The sequence below is a fragment of the Zootoca vivipara genome, chromosome 13 (genome assembly GCF_963506605.1).
Source record: "Zootoca vivipara chromosome 13, rZooViv1.1, whole genome shotgun sequence".
Taxonomy (NCBI): Eukaryota; Metazoa; Chordata; class Lepidosauria; order Squamata; family Lacertidae; genus Zootoca; species Zootoca vivipara.
The window spans coordinates 41,260,184-41,275,991 of NC_083288.1; the positions used below are offsets into that span (position 1 = coordinate 41,260,184).

General features: G+C 45.4%; 1 protein-coding gene across 1 annotated transcript in view; it reads right to left on the reverse strand.

Annotated features, from left to right (window-relative positions):
• Positions 1–756: 756 nt before the first annotated feature.
• The window catches only part of LOC118095256 (solute carrier family 12 member 3), a 37,903-nt gene continuing 22,851 nt past the window's right edge, over positions 757–15,808 (reverse strand). Inside the window, exons 16-28 of the mRNA XM_035136352.2 lie at positions 15,294–15,393; positions 14,440–14,551; positions 14,183–14,311; positions 12,599–12,635; positions 8,808–8,877; positions 7,942–8,024; positions 7,566–7,619; positions 7,002–7,106; positions 6,089–6,200; positions 5,241–5,327; positions 3,344–3,479; positions 2,969–3,036; positions 757–1,229 (exon numbers count right to left, since the gene is read on the reverse strand). Coding sequence (XP_034992243.2) covers positions 1,088–1,229; positions 2,969–3,036; positions 3,344–3,479; positions 5,241–5,327; positions 6,089–6,200; positions 7,002–7,106; positions 7,566–7,619; positions 7,942–8,024; positions 8,808–8,877; positions 12,599–12,635; positions 14,183–14,311; positions 14,440–14,551; positions 15,294–15,393 — 1,235 coding nt within the window. The 3' untranslated portion in view covers positions 757–1,087. The remainder of the gene's footprint in view (positions 1,230–2,968; positions 3,037–3,343; positions 3,480–5,240; positions 5,328–6,088; positions 6,201–7,001; positions 7,107–7,565; positions 7,620–7,941; positions 8,025–8,807; positions 8,878–12,598; positions 12,636–14,182; positions 14,312–14,439; positions 14,552–15,293; positions 15,394–15,808) is intronic.

A 15,808-nucleotide genomic window follows, 5' to 3' on the forward strand; every position in this document is an offset into this window, starting at 1 on the left:
ATGTTTTGGTTGGAATATTCTTTCTTGTAGTTTGAATCTATTGCTCCGTGTCTACTTCTCTGGAGCAGCAGAAAACAACCTTTCTCCCTCCTCCATATGACATCCTTTTATATATTTGAACATGGCTATCATATCACCCCTTAACCTTCTCTTCTCCAGGCTAAACATACCCAGCTCCCTAAGCCGTTCCTCATAAGGCATCGTTTGCAGGCCTTTGACAATTTTGGTTGCCCTCCTCTGGACATGTTCCAGCTTGTCAGTATCCTTCTTGAACTGTGGTGCCCAGAACTGGACACAGTACTCCAGGTGAGGTCTGACCAGATGTGTCCTTGGAACACAGAGTGGTGGTGGCCAGGGAAGGTCTGTGGAGAATCTAGAGGGCCAGATAAACATAAGATGAGCCTTGGAGGGACTCATTTGGCCCCAGGGCCTGTGTCCCCCACACTCCAGTGTAGGTAGAGAGGATCAGAATGTCATTGGCATTAGTTTGCCACATCTCAGTTTGCCATTCTCTAAAATGGGAATAATACTCCTTTCTAGAATTCCTCTGCTAAACTCTCCTTTCTCTCCCACTTTGCTACATTCGCAGAACCTTCTCTCCCCCACCTGGGATTTCCACATCAACATCAAGCTTCTAGTCCCTGGTGTTAAAACCTGTTCTGGCACTGCACTCTCCAGTGGCTCCCTTGGTGGTGTGATTTCGGCGGTTTTGCTTGAAAAAGCCAAGAGCAATTCCCAGGGCAGGAGCCCCAGATGTCAATAACCAACAATATTTAAAACGTATTTAATATTTACAGATGCTCCCAGGCTTCGAAGCACGGAACCCCCAGGAAATCAGTACTTAGTCCATCAGGTACAATCCTGGAAAACGGAAACGGGGAAACTTAACGCTTGGTTGCAGAATCCCCTCCGAACACGTCCCTGCTTTTTGGAGATATGGAAAGCAGTCCCTTGGCTTATTTTTTTTCTGGTGGCAGAGCCAAAATATGCCTGTCTCTGGAGTCTGTGTTAGCAGTGAGGCTGCAGTGTCACAACTGAGGCTTCAAATAGTCTCTCGTATGGCACTCCCCTGATACAGCGCTGCCTCCTACTGGCAGTAGAAGGTGAGAGCATCCTCCTGGTTGCCTCGGATGAAGACGACCGGCGGGTGGAGGCCCTTGGAGACCATCTCGAGCCAGGCCATGTAGAGGGCGCTTGGGCAGGCCCCTTTCCGTACCACGGGGAGGCTCCTAGAAAAACAGAGGGAGGGTAGGGAGAATGTTAAGAGCGTTGAACTAGGACACGGGAGACCGGGGTTCAAATCCCCCCCCTGGACCAGTCACTCACTCTCAGCCTCACCCTACCTCACAGGGTTGTTGTGAGGATAAAGTGGGGAGGAAGAGGAGAACTACCTAGGTATGCCTCCTTGGAAGAAAGGTGGAATAAATAAATAAAACGGGAAGGCATGTGAGAGAGGGTGGGCTGTTTGTGGGTAAGAAATCCATTTAAAATGTTTGCTTTAGACCAGGCCCAGGCTTCTTTTGGCCTATGGCAGCCAACGTTCTGCACTGAGGGAAAGAAAGGAGCTACTGCTATAAAAAAACTGACGCTTGTCCCCCTCCTCTGGAACAAATTATTCCAGGGAAGAGCTATAACTTAGTGGTAGATTATCCTCTTTGCATGTAGCAGGTCCCAGGTCCTCTCATATGCAAGTAGGGCTAAGAACGTTTCCTGTTCAAAAAGAGCTGCTGCCGGTCCGTGTGAACTATGCTGAGCTAGATGGACCCAATGTTTAGTATAAAGGCAGTTTTGTGCGCTAGGAACTTGCATTCAGAAAGCCAATACTTTTATTTTTGAACTAGCTCCTGAATTTTTTGCATCCAGTGCCAAATTTTCTTCATGAGCAGAAATGGAATATATGTGGCCCTCACCACCACCACCACAACATGGGGAATGGGACTGTTGTTTCACCCACCTTTCAGAAAAATGGGGACCAGCAGCTGGTAGCCTGGGGTCACCCTGAGAGAGTTTGCCACCAGGCCTACAAGCCTCTAGAGTAGGGTTTCCCAAACTTGGCTCTCCAGCTGTTTTTGGACTACAATTCCCATCATTCCTGACCACTGGTCCTGCTAGCTAGGGATGATGGGAGTTGTAGCCTATATATATATATATATATATATATATATATATATATATATGGGGCAGGGAGTACAGACAGCCCCCTTCCATCCTGAGGAGCAGCTCCTCCACCAGCAGCGAAGCCAGCGGGGAGGGGGAAGAGTCGAGTGAGGAAAGAGAAAGGAGGAGACAGGGCTCTGGCAGCATAGGAGAGCCCCTGCTACACATAGGGGAGGAAGAGAGAGAGGAGGAAAAGGGGGAGAAGGAAAACAGGGAAAGGAGGCCCTTCTTCCCTCCTCCGGTTCTGGAATTACGCAGGAGAAGGCGGGGAAGACGATTTGGCGTGCCCAGACTCTTATGCTGGAAGAGAACGCGGGGCGCGCCATTCCCGGGTTCTGGTTCGGACTAGAAAGATGTACCCTGTATAGCTGGATCACTGTATATAGACTGCACTTAATAAAACCTTAAAAGGCAAGAATGTGGAGAGTCGTTACTCTAGAGTAGTCACAACAAACGTCCTGTGACAATATATATATAAAATTTGGCAAACCCTGCCCTAGAGCAGGGATGGGGAACCTGTGGCCTTTCAGGTGTTATTGACTGCAGCTCGCATCAGCCCCAGGCAGCATGACCAATGGTCAGGTATAATGGGAGTTGTAGTCCAACAAAATCTAGAGAGCCACAGGTTCCCCATTGCTATGAAGGCTGTACCTTACGTCTCAACCGCCTGGTGTGGATCTTCTGTCAGAAATCAGAAGGAACCCGATGGGGTGTGTGCAGAAGAATCATGGGACAGGGGCAAATGGGGGCAAAACCACCCCATTCAGGGACCTCAATGTTTGAAGAAGAAGAAAGTAGGGAACTGACTCACATGACAATGAGGGCTGCATTCCTAGAGTGGTCTTGAAGTATCTCGTGCAGACGCATGTGCTGTTCAGACTGAAGACGGCACGTTGGAAAAGGGGGAGGAGAGGCGTGTTAAAAGTGAATTTTGGTCACCCCTTCCCCCTTTCATGCTCCTTTAAACCCCAGTAGACTCTTTCGCCCTATTGGAACCAGAATGGGAAGCTACCGGCGTCCAGAAGACTCCCACCACTTCGGATTACGAAGGACGGCTTTGTTTTGGTTCGCACATTGTTTCAGGAAGCGCGGATTAGGTAGGTTTGACTTTTAATATGAACCGAATTAAGGCACCCCCTCGCCAGGACCCTCAAACACTGAGAGAATCCACACACAAAAAATCCACCTTTTTCTTGTAGACTTGGAGGTCTTCGTCCGTGACCTTCCACGGCGCTCCCTTTTGCATCTCTTCCACCGTTTCCTGGCCTTTCTGGCCTTCATTGAGCCGGAAGGGAGCTATGAGGTCCTCAAATTCTTTGCGACTGCCATGATAGGAAGTGGGGGGGGGGGGGGAGAGGGAAGAGGAACAAGTCAAGACAAGCGGAGCAAAATGGAGAAACGGGAGGAAGGGCCCAAACCACATGAAGGAACTGTATTCTTAAGTGGAAACAACAACCAAGGCCTATGGAACAATTTGGCGGTGGAACCTCAAGGCTTTTTGCACAGACTCCCAAGTGGGGGAAGCAAGGAGGCACCAAACCTGTTGCTTTCAAAATGTATGAATGTACAGAAGTTAGCTTTAAATATATATAGATATACAAATGGTCTAGACATCTGTTTTCCAGTCTGCCTTTGCTTGCTTGAAGTGTTTCGTCAAAGCAGTACTGTCAAGAGGCATGGGAAAGTCAAGGGAGGAATCTGTGAGACTTTTTTAAAAAAAAACACGGCAAAAAGTCATAAAGACCCTGAAATGTCCCAACCCACTAGGGACAGTAGTAAGAAAAAGATTCTTTCTCACTGCAAAGCTAAGGGCTGCAGATGTGGGCCTTGACTAATTCTCTTGCTCTGCCCTATTTCTCTCCTGGGTGAAAATCCCAAGCTCAAAATGGCAACTTGAGTAACAGCTGTGTATTTCAAAACAGCCTCACACATTTTGTGGAGCGCTCATCGTTCACAAAATACGCAACCTTGCTAGACCACTGGTGAGCAAGAATTGTAACAAGAGGAACTTGCACTAAATGCCGCTCCAGGCAAGCCTCTTTTTTTATTGCACTTTCACAATGATTTGTACTTGTTATATTGTTGGGGCCGTTACACATGATTCCACTTTCAATACTGTTTGTGCCTGCAGAGGTTTCCACGCAGACATCTTGCTTCATTTCCAATCTGTTCATACCCTTTTTTATACTGCAAATGAACTGGATATAGCCCTATCTGTATGTATTATGTGATGTACTTTCACTTTTGCCTGTTCTCTCTCGGAGCTGGATGAGAGAGAGTGTGTCATGTGTCTGTGTAATATAAAATGTAAAGGTAAAGGGACCCCTGACCATTAGGTCCAGCCGTGACCGACTCTGGGGTTGCAGCGCTCATCTCGCTTTACTGGCCAAGGGAGCCGGCGTACAGCTTCCAGGTCATGTGGCCAGCACGACAAAGCCGCTTCTGGCGAACCAGAGCAGCACACGGAAACGCTGTTTACCTTCCCGCTGTAGTGGTACCTATTTATCTACTTGCACTTTGACGTGCTTTCGAACGGCTAGGTTGGCAGGAGCTGGGACTGAGCAACAGGAGCTCACCCCTTCACAGGGATTCGATCCGCTAAACTTCTGATCAGCAAGCCCTAGGCTCTGTGGTTTAACCCACAGCACCACCTGCATCCCTGCCACTTGTGTAATATAGTGTAAATAAATAGTAGTTTAGAACTACGATGCCTCTTTCTTTTGTTGTGTCAAGAGAGAAGGCTAGTGTGCATAAATCAAGTTGATTTATGTCGCTGGAGCGCCCTGGAGAAGAAGGGGGTGCCTTTTCCAGAGCTATGCTCGGAGATCCTGTGTGTGTGTGTGGCTGCTGATAGCCCAGAGCATTCTCCCAACGGTGTGGATGGGTATGAATCCACTGCTATTATTGCATCAGTGACATGTTGCAGAAAAAGCCTCCCCCCCCAAAAAAAAGCTACTAGCTTTGAGGGCTGCTGAGTTAGAACAGGAGTGTCTGTCTGAGGCTGGGGCAGAGGGATTATTTGTGAGACAAAGACAAGACCTCAGGGAGCAGAGAACGAGGGGGGACGGACCCAGGGCACTCACCTTGTTTCTTCCGGCCTCCACATTATTTCAGGCAGCACCACGACCTCGGTGAATCCCAGGCGGAATTTGTTCAACAAAAGCTGGATCCTGCAAATCAGGATGAGAAAGACAGAAATTGGGAATGGGGGAAAAGGGGACAAGTATTTCTCTACCAACCTCGAGGAGACCAGAAGGTACGAAGACGTTTCACTGTGGTTGCGATGGTTCCTACCCTTTTACTCTCTCTCACTCTTTCTCTGCAATTTTTATTGTTTCATTGCCCCATTTTTGTCTGTACTTTAAACACAGGAAAGGCAGCATAAATTTAAGCGGCATGTTAAGTGTCTTAAATACAAGAAATGCAGCGTAAATTTAAGTGGTGTGTAAAGTGCCTTAAACAAACCACATAATAAATGTGCACAAGGAGGAATGTCAGCAAGCGCAGCCCTTCTCGCTGCTCCTGTGGCATGATGATGTGAAAAGATGGACCTGTCCAAATTCTCTCTTCTGCATGGATTTCTTTCACTTTCTGTGTTTGCCCATGTACGTGTGTGTGTGTGTTTCTAATTAATTAATTAATATACGTCAAAAACCCGATTGTCTAAAAAGAGAAGAAAGCCAATGGATAAAAGCTTGGAATTAAGGAGAACACAGGCAAAAAGCAGAACAATGACTAATGGCTCACGCCCTTGTAGTGTCCGAGACCATATGGCACCCAAGGGCAACCTTTCTTCCAGTGGACCTTGCCGGAGGTTCTGGAGCAGGCCCCGTTAAACTTCTGAGAAGCTCACCAGCTCCTCCTCCTTTACAGCACAAGCATTTTTATTTGGTTTTTTTAAATATTCCAGCCCCCAATCCCAGCCTCTTACTCTTCTCTGTGCTCTTCAGCATTCGCGATCTGCCCATTGATGAAGACCCGGACTTTACAATGATTCCAACGCTTCCGGCGGGTGAGGAGGTAGGGAATGAGGAGGGTGAGCCCTGTGGAAGCAGGAGGCGGAAAGTCATAAGGATGTAAGTGAAGCCCCAGGGAATCAGGCCAAAGGCCCATCTGGTCCAAAACCCTCTTCTCCCAGCGGCCAACCAGATGGAAGTCCGCTAGTAGAGCCCAACTTGCAAGGGCAGTGCTCTCCACCCTGTTGAGTCTCGGACCACGCAACGCTCCCTTTTCTGCTCACAGCCCCTCCACCCACAAAGATGGATTCCGAATTTAGGAAGAGAAGCAACAGCCATGTGTCCCCTGTAGCTTTTTCTTGTTGCTCAAATCCCTGCCCACAGAAGGAAATGGGGTGCAAGGCCTCCGCTCCTCTAGAAAGGGAGCACATTGTACCGTTTGGGCTTTCCTTGGGAGACGGTCAGTGAGGGGGGAATTACATTGCTAGGAAGGTTGGGGTGGGCTCAGATGTACAGCACATTATTAATTAAACCAGGCATCCCCAAACTGCGACCCTCCAGATGTTTTGGCCTACAACTCCCATGATCCCTAGCTAACAGGACCAGTGGTCAGGGATGATGGGAATTGTAGTCCAAAACATCTGGAGGGCCGAAGTTTGGGGATGCCTGAATTAAACAATTGTTCTAGGACCTTTTAAACTATGCGGGGAGGCTGTTGCTTTGGTTGTCAGTATGCTATGTGTTTTTGTGTTTTTAATATTGTAAACCACCCTGTGATCTTTGGAAGAAGGGTGGTATCGAAATGATGATGATGATGATAATGATGATGATGATAATAATAATAATAATAATAGGTGCAAACTTAAACTGGGAAGGAACCATACGTACCGCCATCATCGAAGAGCCAATAGATGTCAATGTTTTTCTTCTTCTGGTTGCCCTGGAAATAGGTTTCCAGGTGTGTGTCAGCACCGACTACTTTGTAGCTGTCACCTGCAGAGAAGAGTAAATGAATGGGGGCAGCCTGTTGCAGCGATTCCCCTCTAGCACTCCCACATTATTAATTAATTAACTAATCTAAGGCTTGGTGCCAAAATTGGCTTCTTAGTGGTTTCCTAGCGTAAAGGTCAATTGCACAATAGTTAACATATGAACATCCATAATTAAGATATCCACAATTCAAATAGGCGCTGCGTGATTAAAACACACAGTAAAAAAACCAAAAACCCACTAAAGCATAAAAATATCAGAAACCTAAATTAAAATTTACAATTAAACAGTATGTTTTAAGCTTCTAGTCCTCATTTTTGAAGCTCCTTAGTTTTGGGCCTGGAACACTTTCATTCAGCATCCCAGCCAGTGAGGGCTTTGTCTACTCAGGTTCCTTTAGCTCATTCTACTAAACCACATTCTTTCTTTTTACAGCAGCCTCACTCAAGGCGTCCAACTTACACTTCTGCTTCTCTTTGCCCAGCGCTCCTTCTGAGTCTTCAAAGCCCATGTTCACTGTTGGGGAGAGAGATGAAGAGAGGATTAGTCGGGGGCTGTGTTTTGTTTTTTTCTAAGAAGCAAACAACACCAGAACGAATGATGCAAATTAAGATATTTCATCCACTCTTTCTCTCTTTAAGCATAGCATTTACTGTTTTGCCAAATCTATTTTGCTTCTGCTAGCCTTGGAGAAGAACGAAGAAACCACAAACGCCGTTGAGCGTTTTACCACCAAGCACAGCTCCCTCTTTCAAGCACCCTCTTCTTCCAGAACTAAGCGGAGGCTTTACAGCTTCCAGCATTTTCAGGCCCCGCCCCCTTTCCTGGACACACCCACCTTGCGCTTTCACCTTCCGCGACACATCCAACCCATCGCGCATCCGGACCAGGCACACTCCAGCGCCGAAATCGAAAGTGTCGCTGCAACCGGGGAAAGGGGGGGTGGGAGAGAGAGAGAGTCGTGGAGATCAACATGCAGCATCCGTCCAGACAGAACCTGGAATCCTCAACAGCATGTGGCTGTCAGTGTGGTCTTTCCCTACGTAATGAGGTTATCTCGTGAAGAGAGCACCTCTGAACATGTGCAAAGTTGTATTCCGCCTGGTTAGTCCTTTCGAGAAAGCAGGGCCTCTGTGCCAAGGAAAAGTGTTGCCAGACATTTTGTATGCACTTGAATGTTGTATGCACTTGAATTTTGCACTTGAATTTTGTATGCACCTGACTAAGACTCTTTACTGCTGCTGGAATTGGTTGAAACCAGGAGTGCAGAAGCCTTTTCATCCTGAGGACCGCACTGCCTTGTGGGCAACCTTCCAGGGGCCAGATATGAGTGGTGGGGCAAGGGCCAGAGGCAAAAGCAGGTGCCTCCATTCCAGCCACTCAATAGCCAGAGGTTTCGACACACTCCCTCCAGGCATGCCAAGGTGACCTTTCCCCATTGGCCATGCTGGCTGGGTGCGGGGACTAACTGATGGACTGAGTCCCAAAACAACTAGAAGGCTAGAGTAGCCCCAACCCTGCTATAAAAGGGAGGAAACATTATCTTGCAGAGGTCTTGCCATCTGGAATGTATGGGCCATACAGCCCACTGGCTTTGCAAACTCACATTCCTCTAAGCACCGGGTACGTCTTGTTGAAACCTGTTTGAGCCCAGTCTTCTAAACCCTCCGCCGCTTCCCCTTCCCACCGCCTCTTTGCCCTTACTGTATTATGCCCACGTAATTCTCCAGGTTCTGCGGACTGTCGGTCTGCCAATTCTGCTTGTAGCCCAGGACCATGGGGCCATTCCGTGAAAAATGAGCCTGATAAGAAAAAAATTATTTTTAAAATATACTTATTTTACTTATAGTTTCATTAACTAAACATATTAAAGTTCAATATTCCAAAGGAAAAAAGAATTTGAAATTATTTTTTTCATGAGAAATTTGAGCTTGAAGTTTCAGTATCACTTTTCTGATTGTGTAGCTTAATTTTGTTCATTTAGGTTGGCATTATTTTTTAAAGATAAACAAAAATTGTGGTTGTCATTGTTGGTATATTATTAAAGTGAATAACTTTGTCTACACATTGGACTTGAAAATTTTTAAATAGGTAAGTTATTTCTATTTTATTTTTATTATTGAATGGGATGCTGTTTCAGTGTCCCACCCGTGACAGCAAAAGGTACAAAAGTTTATTTTGTGATAAAACTAATTTATAGGTTATGTTTGTTTTATTGTGGGAGTATGTATTAGAGTATAACACACCTATCAATAATAAAAATGCAGTTAATTAATGTAAACACCATGAAATTTTAATAATTTTTTTCTGTCCCACCCGTGACAGTTTTCAGCTTGTTTTATTAGGTTGCTAACTGTTGTAGCTTGAGTTAGTGATTTCAGCAAGTGATTTCAGCTCTCTGCAGACAGGAGACAGATTCCTCATGTAATAATTCTTTATTCTGGCAAACAAGACTGAGGGGACTGAGGAGAGGGGAACTAGCTAGAAAGAGATACATTTTGGAGGGAACAATCTCAAGCAATCACAAAGCTGCCTTTTGGTGGAAACCAATAAGACTAAGGAGCCAAATGCAGCTGCTTGAATGAACCAATAGTAGCTGTTCCTTCTGGAACAAAGGCAGTTACCGTTACTTTACCCTAATGCGAATACATACAGTAATACAGATAATATAACCTTTGAATCAATACACAAAATGGGAAAGACTACATCTGCAGAACGTATGAGAAAGCTGCGTGAAAAACTAAAACAAGATAAAAACAAATGTGAAAGCTTCAAAGAAAAGGAGAGGGTCAGAGATAAGAAGAGGCGAGAAAAGATGAAGTTGGTAAAGAATTTGTCTGCAAAATCACTTATGGAATACAGACGGAAAGAAACTGAGCGCAAAAGAAAGTACAGACAAAAGATAAAAGAAAAAGAATCTAGGCCAATTGGCGACACTACTATTCCAGAGATTGGGTCATTTAAATGCCCACAATCTCTTGGAAAGGCTGTTACCAAAGTTAAAAGAGTGTTGCCATTAAGTCCACGGAAAAGAATAGCCGTGTTACGAAAGCTTGTGTATGAGAGTTCACCTCAAGCGTCAAAAACACTATTTGATAAAAGCCCTAAACAGAACACCAAAAGTTCTATTATTTCACAAGATAATATCGCAAAGGTCCATGAGTTTTATAATTCAGATGATATTAGCAGGCAGGCACCAGGAATTAAGGATGTCAAATCTATTAAAGATCCAACAAGTGGAAAAAGAATCAAAATCCAAAAGCGGCATATGAATATGACAGTCCAAGAGGCCTATGCCTTATTTAAGATTGATAACCCAACAGTTGAAATCAGCAAATCAAAATTTTATGAACTGAGGCCTAAAAATATTGACTTAGCTTCTCAAATGCCACACAATGTTTGCGTTTGCAAATACCACGCTAATTTCAATTTCCTAATTGAAGCCATAAGTAGGAAAGACATTTTTTTTCCTTCCACACATTCTGATCTTTTGAGCCTTACTTGTTGTGATTTGGAAAATGAAAAGTGCATGAATGGTGAATGCAAAAAGTGTGTACTTAATTTGCACACCCTAATTGATGAAGACTTAAACATGTCGTCTGAGATTTTCTGGAAGCAATGGAAAGATGACTGTTCTAGCCGGCCTAAGGTTTTTGAAGCAAAAGGAACCATAGAAGAAGCTGTCAATGAGCTACAAAATCAATTTAGTAAATTTAAGAAGCACTTCTTTGTAAAGCGATTACAAGCTAAAGCTTTCAAAAATATGAAGGACACAGTAGCTGATGATGAGGTGATTCTTCAAGTGGATTTTGCTGAAAACTATTTGGCAACATCGCAAGATGAAATCCAAAGTGCACACTGGACCCACAACCAAATCACAGTATTTACTGGTTGCGCTTGGACTCAAGGCAAAGTACGTTCTTTTGCCGTGGTTTCGGATCACTTAACCCACGACAAATACTCAGTATATGCATGCCTAAAAGCCATAATTGAAGAACTTAAGAAAGAATTTAACAGACTGACAAAGGTCAAAATCTTTTCTGATGGGTGTGCTGGTCAGTTCAAAAATAAGTACACACTGTCCAATCTGTGTTTTATGCCTGAAGACTTTGGTGTTGATGGGGAATGGTTTTTTTTTGCTACATCCCACGGCAAGGGTGCCGTGGATGGGATTGGTGGATTAACTAAGCAAGCAGTTTGGAATGCAGTGAAACAAAGGAGAGTAGTAATCAATTCAGCATCAGATTTTGTTAAATGTGCTGAAAAAGCAGTACCAAGAGTGAAGTTTGTCCTTTTAACACCTACTGATATCAGTGCAAATATGGCGATGCTAGATGAGCGCTGGACTTTGGTGAGGAAGATTCCAAACGTGCAGTCCAACCATTTTTTTAAAGCTAAAGACAAAAGAAGTTTAGTTTATGGACCTTCTTTTCAAAAGTCCACCCACGTAGTCTTCACAGAACTGTTCAAGTTAAAAGTTTCTGATGTTTACAGAGATTCTGATAGTGACACAGAAAAACAAGATGGTGTAGCAAGTTGTACAAATGAAACAGATGTGCCGGTGGTTGGAGTGAAGCCGTTTGTTGATGGAGTGACTATTGGGACATATGTTTTAGTTGAATTTGAAACAACTACAAAAAGACAAAGAACCAGGCCTACTAAATATAGATATGCTGCAATATGCCAAAGTAATGTTGAAGATGATGGAGAAGTCAAGGTGATGTGTATGTGAGCAGTTAACAATTCTGGAAAGCTGTTTCAAGTTGATGAAAAAGACATATCATATGTGCAGTTTGAACATATTCTTAGTATCTTACCCCAACCTAATGTTAAACGAGTCAGAAGGAACATTTTTTATGAATTTACTGAAAATGTAGATGTGTTTGAAAGTGGTTAATTGGCCCAGAGATGGACTAGAAGAAAATATTTTTAAAATAGATTTTAATTTTAGTAAATACAACATTATACTTTGTAGGCTATAGTAGATAGTAAGTATAGTAATAGCAAAAGGTTTTTTTGTAATTATTCCATTTTTAACAACCTTAATTGTATGTTAAATCAAGTGTATGCCAGACGCGTCCCACCCGTGACATTTCATTGTCCCACCCGTGACAGCATTTTTTCCTTAATTTTGTATCATTAAATTTCTTAACCTAAATTTCTGATTGCATAGTTGTAACCAATAAACATTGATTTAAACAGATATGCTGAGTTTATAATTGATTCACCTCCCAACTCACAGAGTTTTTCCATAAATCAAACTTATCTCAAGCTCCGTGTCCTTTTTTTGTCCCACCCGTGACAATACTTTAACATTTAATAAAATTGTCAAAAATATCCATAAAAATAATAAAAAATTAGTAAAATGTTCAGTATCTTATTAAGAACATAGTTCAAATTTTGGTTGTTAATTTTTATGTATATTTACATTCTTACACATGTGTGAATACCAAAAAACATGGTCCAAGTGTCCCACCCGTGACAATGGAATGGCCCCATGGTGTTGGGTCTGAGTCGCCCGAGACCTGAGACCTAGAGAGAGAGAAGCACAGGGGCTGCCATTAACTTGTAGCCATAGAAAGGACAGAAATCCAACAGGGCTCATGTCCTTATGCCTGGCAACTGCCCCTTCTTCCTCCTTGAGATCCTTTTCAGAGGGCATCATGGGCTGATCTCCGAGGTGAGCCAAGAACCAGGAGTGAGGCCAATATTCAGAACCAGAGAGAAGGCGAAGACAAAGGGAAAACCCTAGGACCAGGGTTGAGAGAGGAGGCAGAATTCGGGACCAGAGGCCAAGCCAGATGGCTCAACAGGTCTCAGGAAGACCTTGTTCCTTGAGGAAGACATAACTGGAGCAGGAAATCTTCTTATGGTCCAGGAGGACCCTGGGACTAGTCTTGGTGGGCAAGGCCAGTCCAGAGGTAAAGGTAAAGGGACTCCTGACCATTAGGTCCAGCCGTGACCGACTCTGGGGTTGCGGCGCTCATCTCGCTTTACTGGCTGTACATGTGGCGTACCAGAGCAGCGCACGGAAACACCATTTACCTTCCTGCCGGAGCAGTACCTATTTATCTACTTGCACTTTGAGGTGCTTTCGAACTGCTAGGTTGGCAGGAGCTGGGACTGAGGAACAGGAGCTCACCCCATCACAAGGATTCGAACCGCCAACCTTTTGATCAGCAAGCCTTAGGCCCTGTGGTTTAACCCACAGCGCCACCTGCGTCCCTAGACGCAGAAAACCTTCTTATGGTCCAGGAGGAACCAGGGACCAGTCTTGGTGGGCAAGGCCGGTCCAGGGGTCTGCAGACACTAAATTGCCGGGAGCAGATGTTGCAACATGCAGTTGTGTGGCTCACCACACAGGGGAAGCCTCACACAGGTCTTAAGGTTCCTTGTTTGATTCACAGATTGGACCTGGGGCTTTTGCTCCATTCTCACCCATCTTAGATGAGGGGCAGGACTTGGAAGGTGAACTCCCTGGCCCCTCTTGCTGCATGAGGGATCACCCTAGCATCCACATGCGTACAGGGGAATTGAGAGCTCCTCTCTCAAACGACGCACATCAATGTCCTCCACCCCTTCATGCTTTTTGGAATCTCCGGACAGATCGTGCCATACACTTTAAGCACATCTGATGCACATTTTAAGCAAACGGCTCCCCCCCCCCCAAGAAGCCGTCATTTTCTCCTCCCAGAACTACAATTCCCAGCACCTTTAACAGTGGTACCCCTGGTTACGAACTTAATTCGTTCCGGAGGTCCGTTCTTAACCTGAAGCCGTTCTTAACCTGAGGTACCACTTTAGCTAATGGGGCTTCTTGCTGCCGCCAGCGCGTGATTTCCGTTCTCATCCTGGGGCAAAGTTCTTAACCTGAGGTACTGCTTCCAGGTTAGCGGAGTCTGTAACCCAAAGTGTTTGTAACCCGAGGTACCACTGTACTGCAGTTACCAGGATTCTCTGGAGGAAGTCTTGTACTTTGGATGCGCTGTAAATCTATGGTGTGGACCTGCCCTCTGCCTTTGTTGCCCCACTCCCAACGTTAAAATGACCCCTCTAGGTCAAGACACACCCACACCCACCTGCATGAGGCTCCTGGCTCCAGCTCTCAGGTCCCCTGTTGTGATGAAGTTGTAAAAAGAGCGGATATTGCGTGTGCTGAGCCACTGGAGTTGCTCGTTGTAGTTTTCGACGCATGAGGAGTCTTCCAGCTGACCGTGCAATAAAAAGATTGACAGTCTGTTAAAAATGGCAGCATCCCAGCTCGTCAGATTTCCCTGGCCTCTTTCCTTTCCATCAACCCCCACAAGGCCCTCTTACTTAGGGCAAGTCAACTCACCTCAGCCACGTTCCCACATATCATGAGGCTCACTTTCTTGGTGAAGGCGTTGACAAAGTCCACCAGGGCTGGGCGGAAGCTGGGTGGGCCTGAGAGGACCAGGCACTGAGGCCTAGGAAGGTGAAAGAGCTGTAACTAGGGACCACTTAGTTGGTTACTGGGATTTGTAGTTCTGTGAGGGGGGGTGCCTCCTAACAACTCTGAGTAACCTTAGCAAACTACAGTTCCCAGGATTTTATTTTATTATTGAATGTATATACCACCCTATACCTGGGGGTCTCAGGGCGGTTCACAGAATAAAATCAAGATATACAAAACCACAAAATACATAATAAAAACAAAAACAACAACCCAATAGCCCTCAACACCCCCCCCATTTTTTTAAAAGGGCATAGAATGTAAATCAGATCAACCCAAGGCCTGGTTTAAAGGTGTATAATGGTTTTTGCCTGGTGCCTAAAGGTGTATAATGAAAGTGCCAGGCGAACTTTCCTGGGGAGAGCATTCCACAGACGGGGAGCCACTGCAGAGAAGGCCCGTTGCCGTGTTGCCACCCTCCTGACCTCTTGAGGAGGAGGCTACTCTGGGGGAAGCCATGGCTGTTTAAAATTGTATAAGCGTGCTTTAAATGGATGGCGTGGGTGTGACCATTTTTAACTCTGAGTTTACGCTGAAGGCTCTAATCCTAAAATGCAAGCTCCATTGAGTTACTTCCGCGTAAACACGATGCACGGGATTGTGCTGTGCCTCCCCAGTCTTTGACCCACCCCACCCCAGAAAGGGGAACAGCACCAAGGAAATCTGGCTCACGGGCCTTCTGTTCTTCACTTGATAAACTAAAGTAGCTCCCTCACCGAAAATTCTTGACGTGATCCTCTACGTCGTTCAGGTTCACAGCATTTGACAGGGCCATATTGTAGGTGCCAGCCTGCACTGAGGAACCCCAGTTTACTTCTGTGGGCAAGGGAGAGAAATGAAGAAGAGCTTTAGTCCATATTTACCTTCTGTGGTGGATTCAGATACTGGAAGGACCTAGAGCAGGCATAGGCAACTTTGTCTCTCCAGATGTTTTGGAACTACAACTCCCATAATCCCTGACCACTGGCCCTATTAGCTAGGGATCATGGGAATTGTAGTTCAAAAACATCTGGAGAGCCAAGGTTGCCTATGCCTGTCCTAGGAATATCCCCCACTGAAGGATCTGCTTCAGGACACAGGGAGATGATCTTGCCTGGCGTAAGGCTATTTGCCCTCCTTGCCCAGGCTTCCCAACCCTCCAGAAGTTTCAGACTACAATTCCCATCAGCCCTTGGCAGCACACTACTTGAAAGGAGCTGCATGTTGGTGCTATTCAAGCCCTGGCCATCAG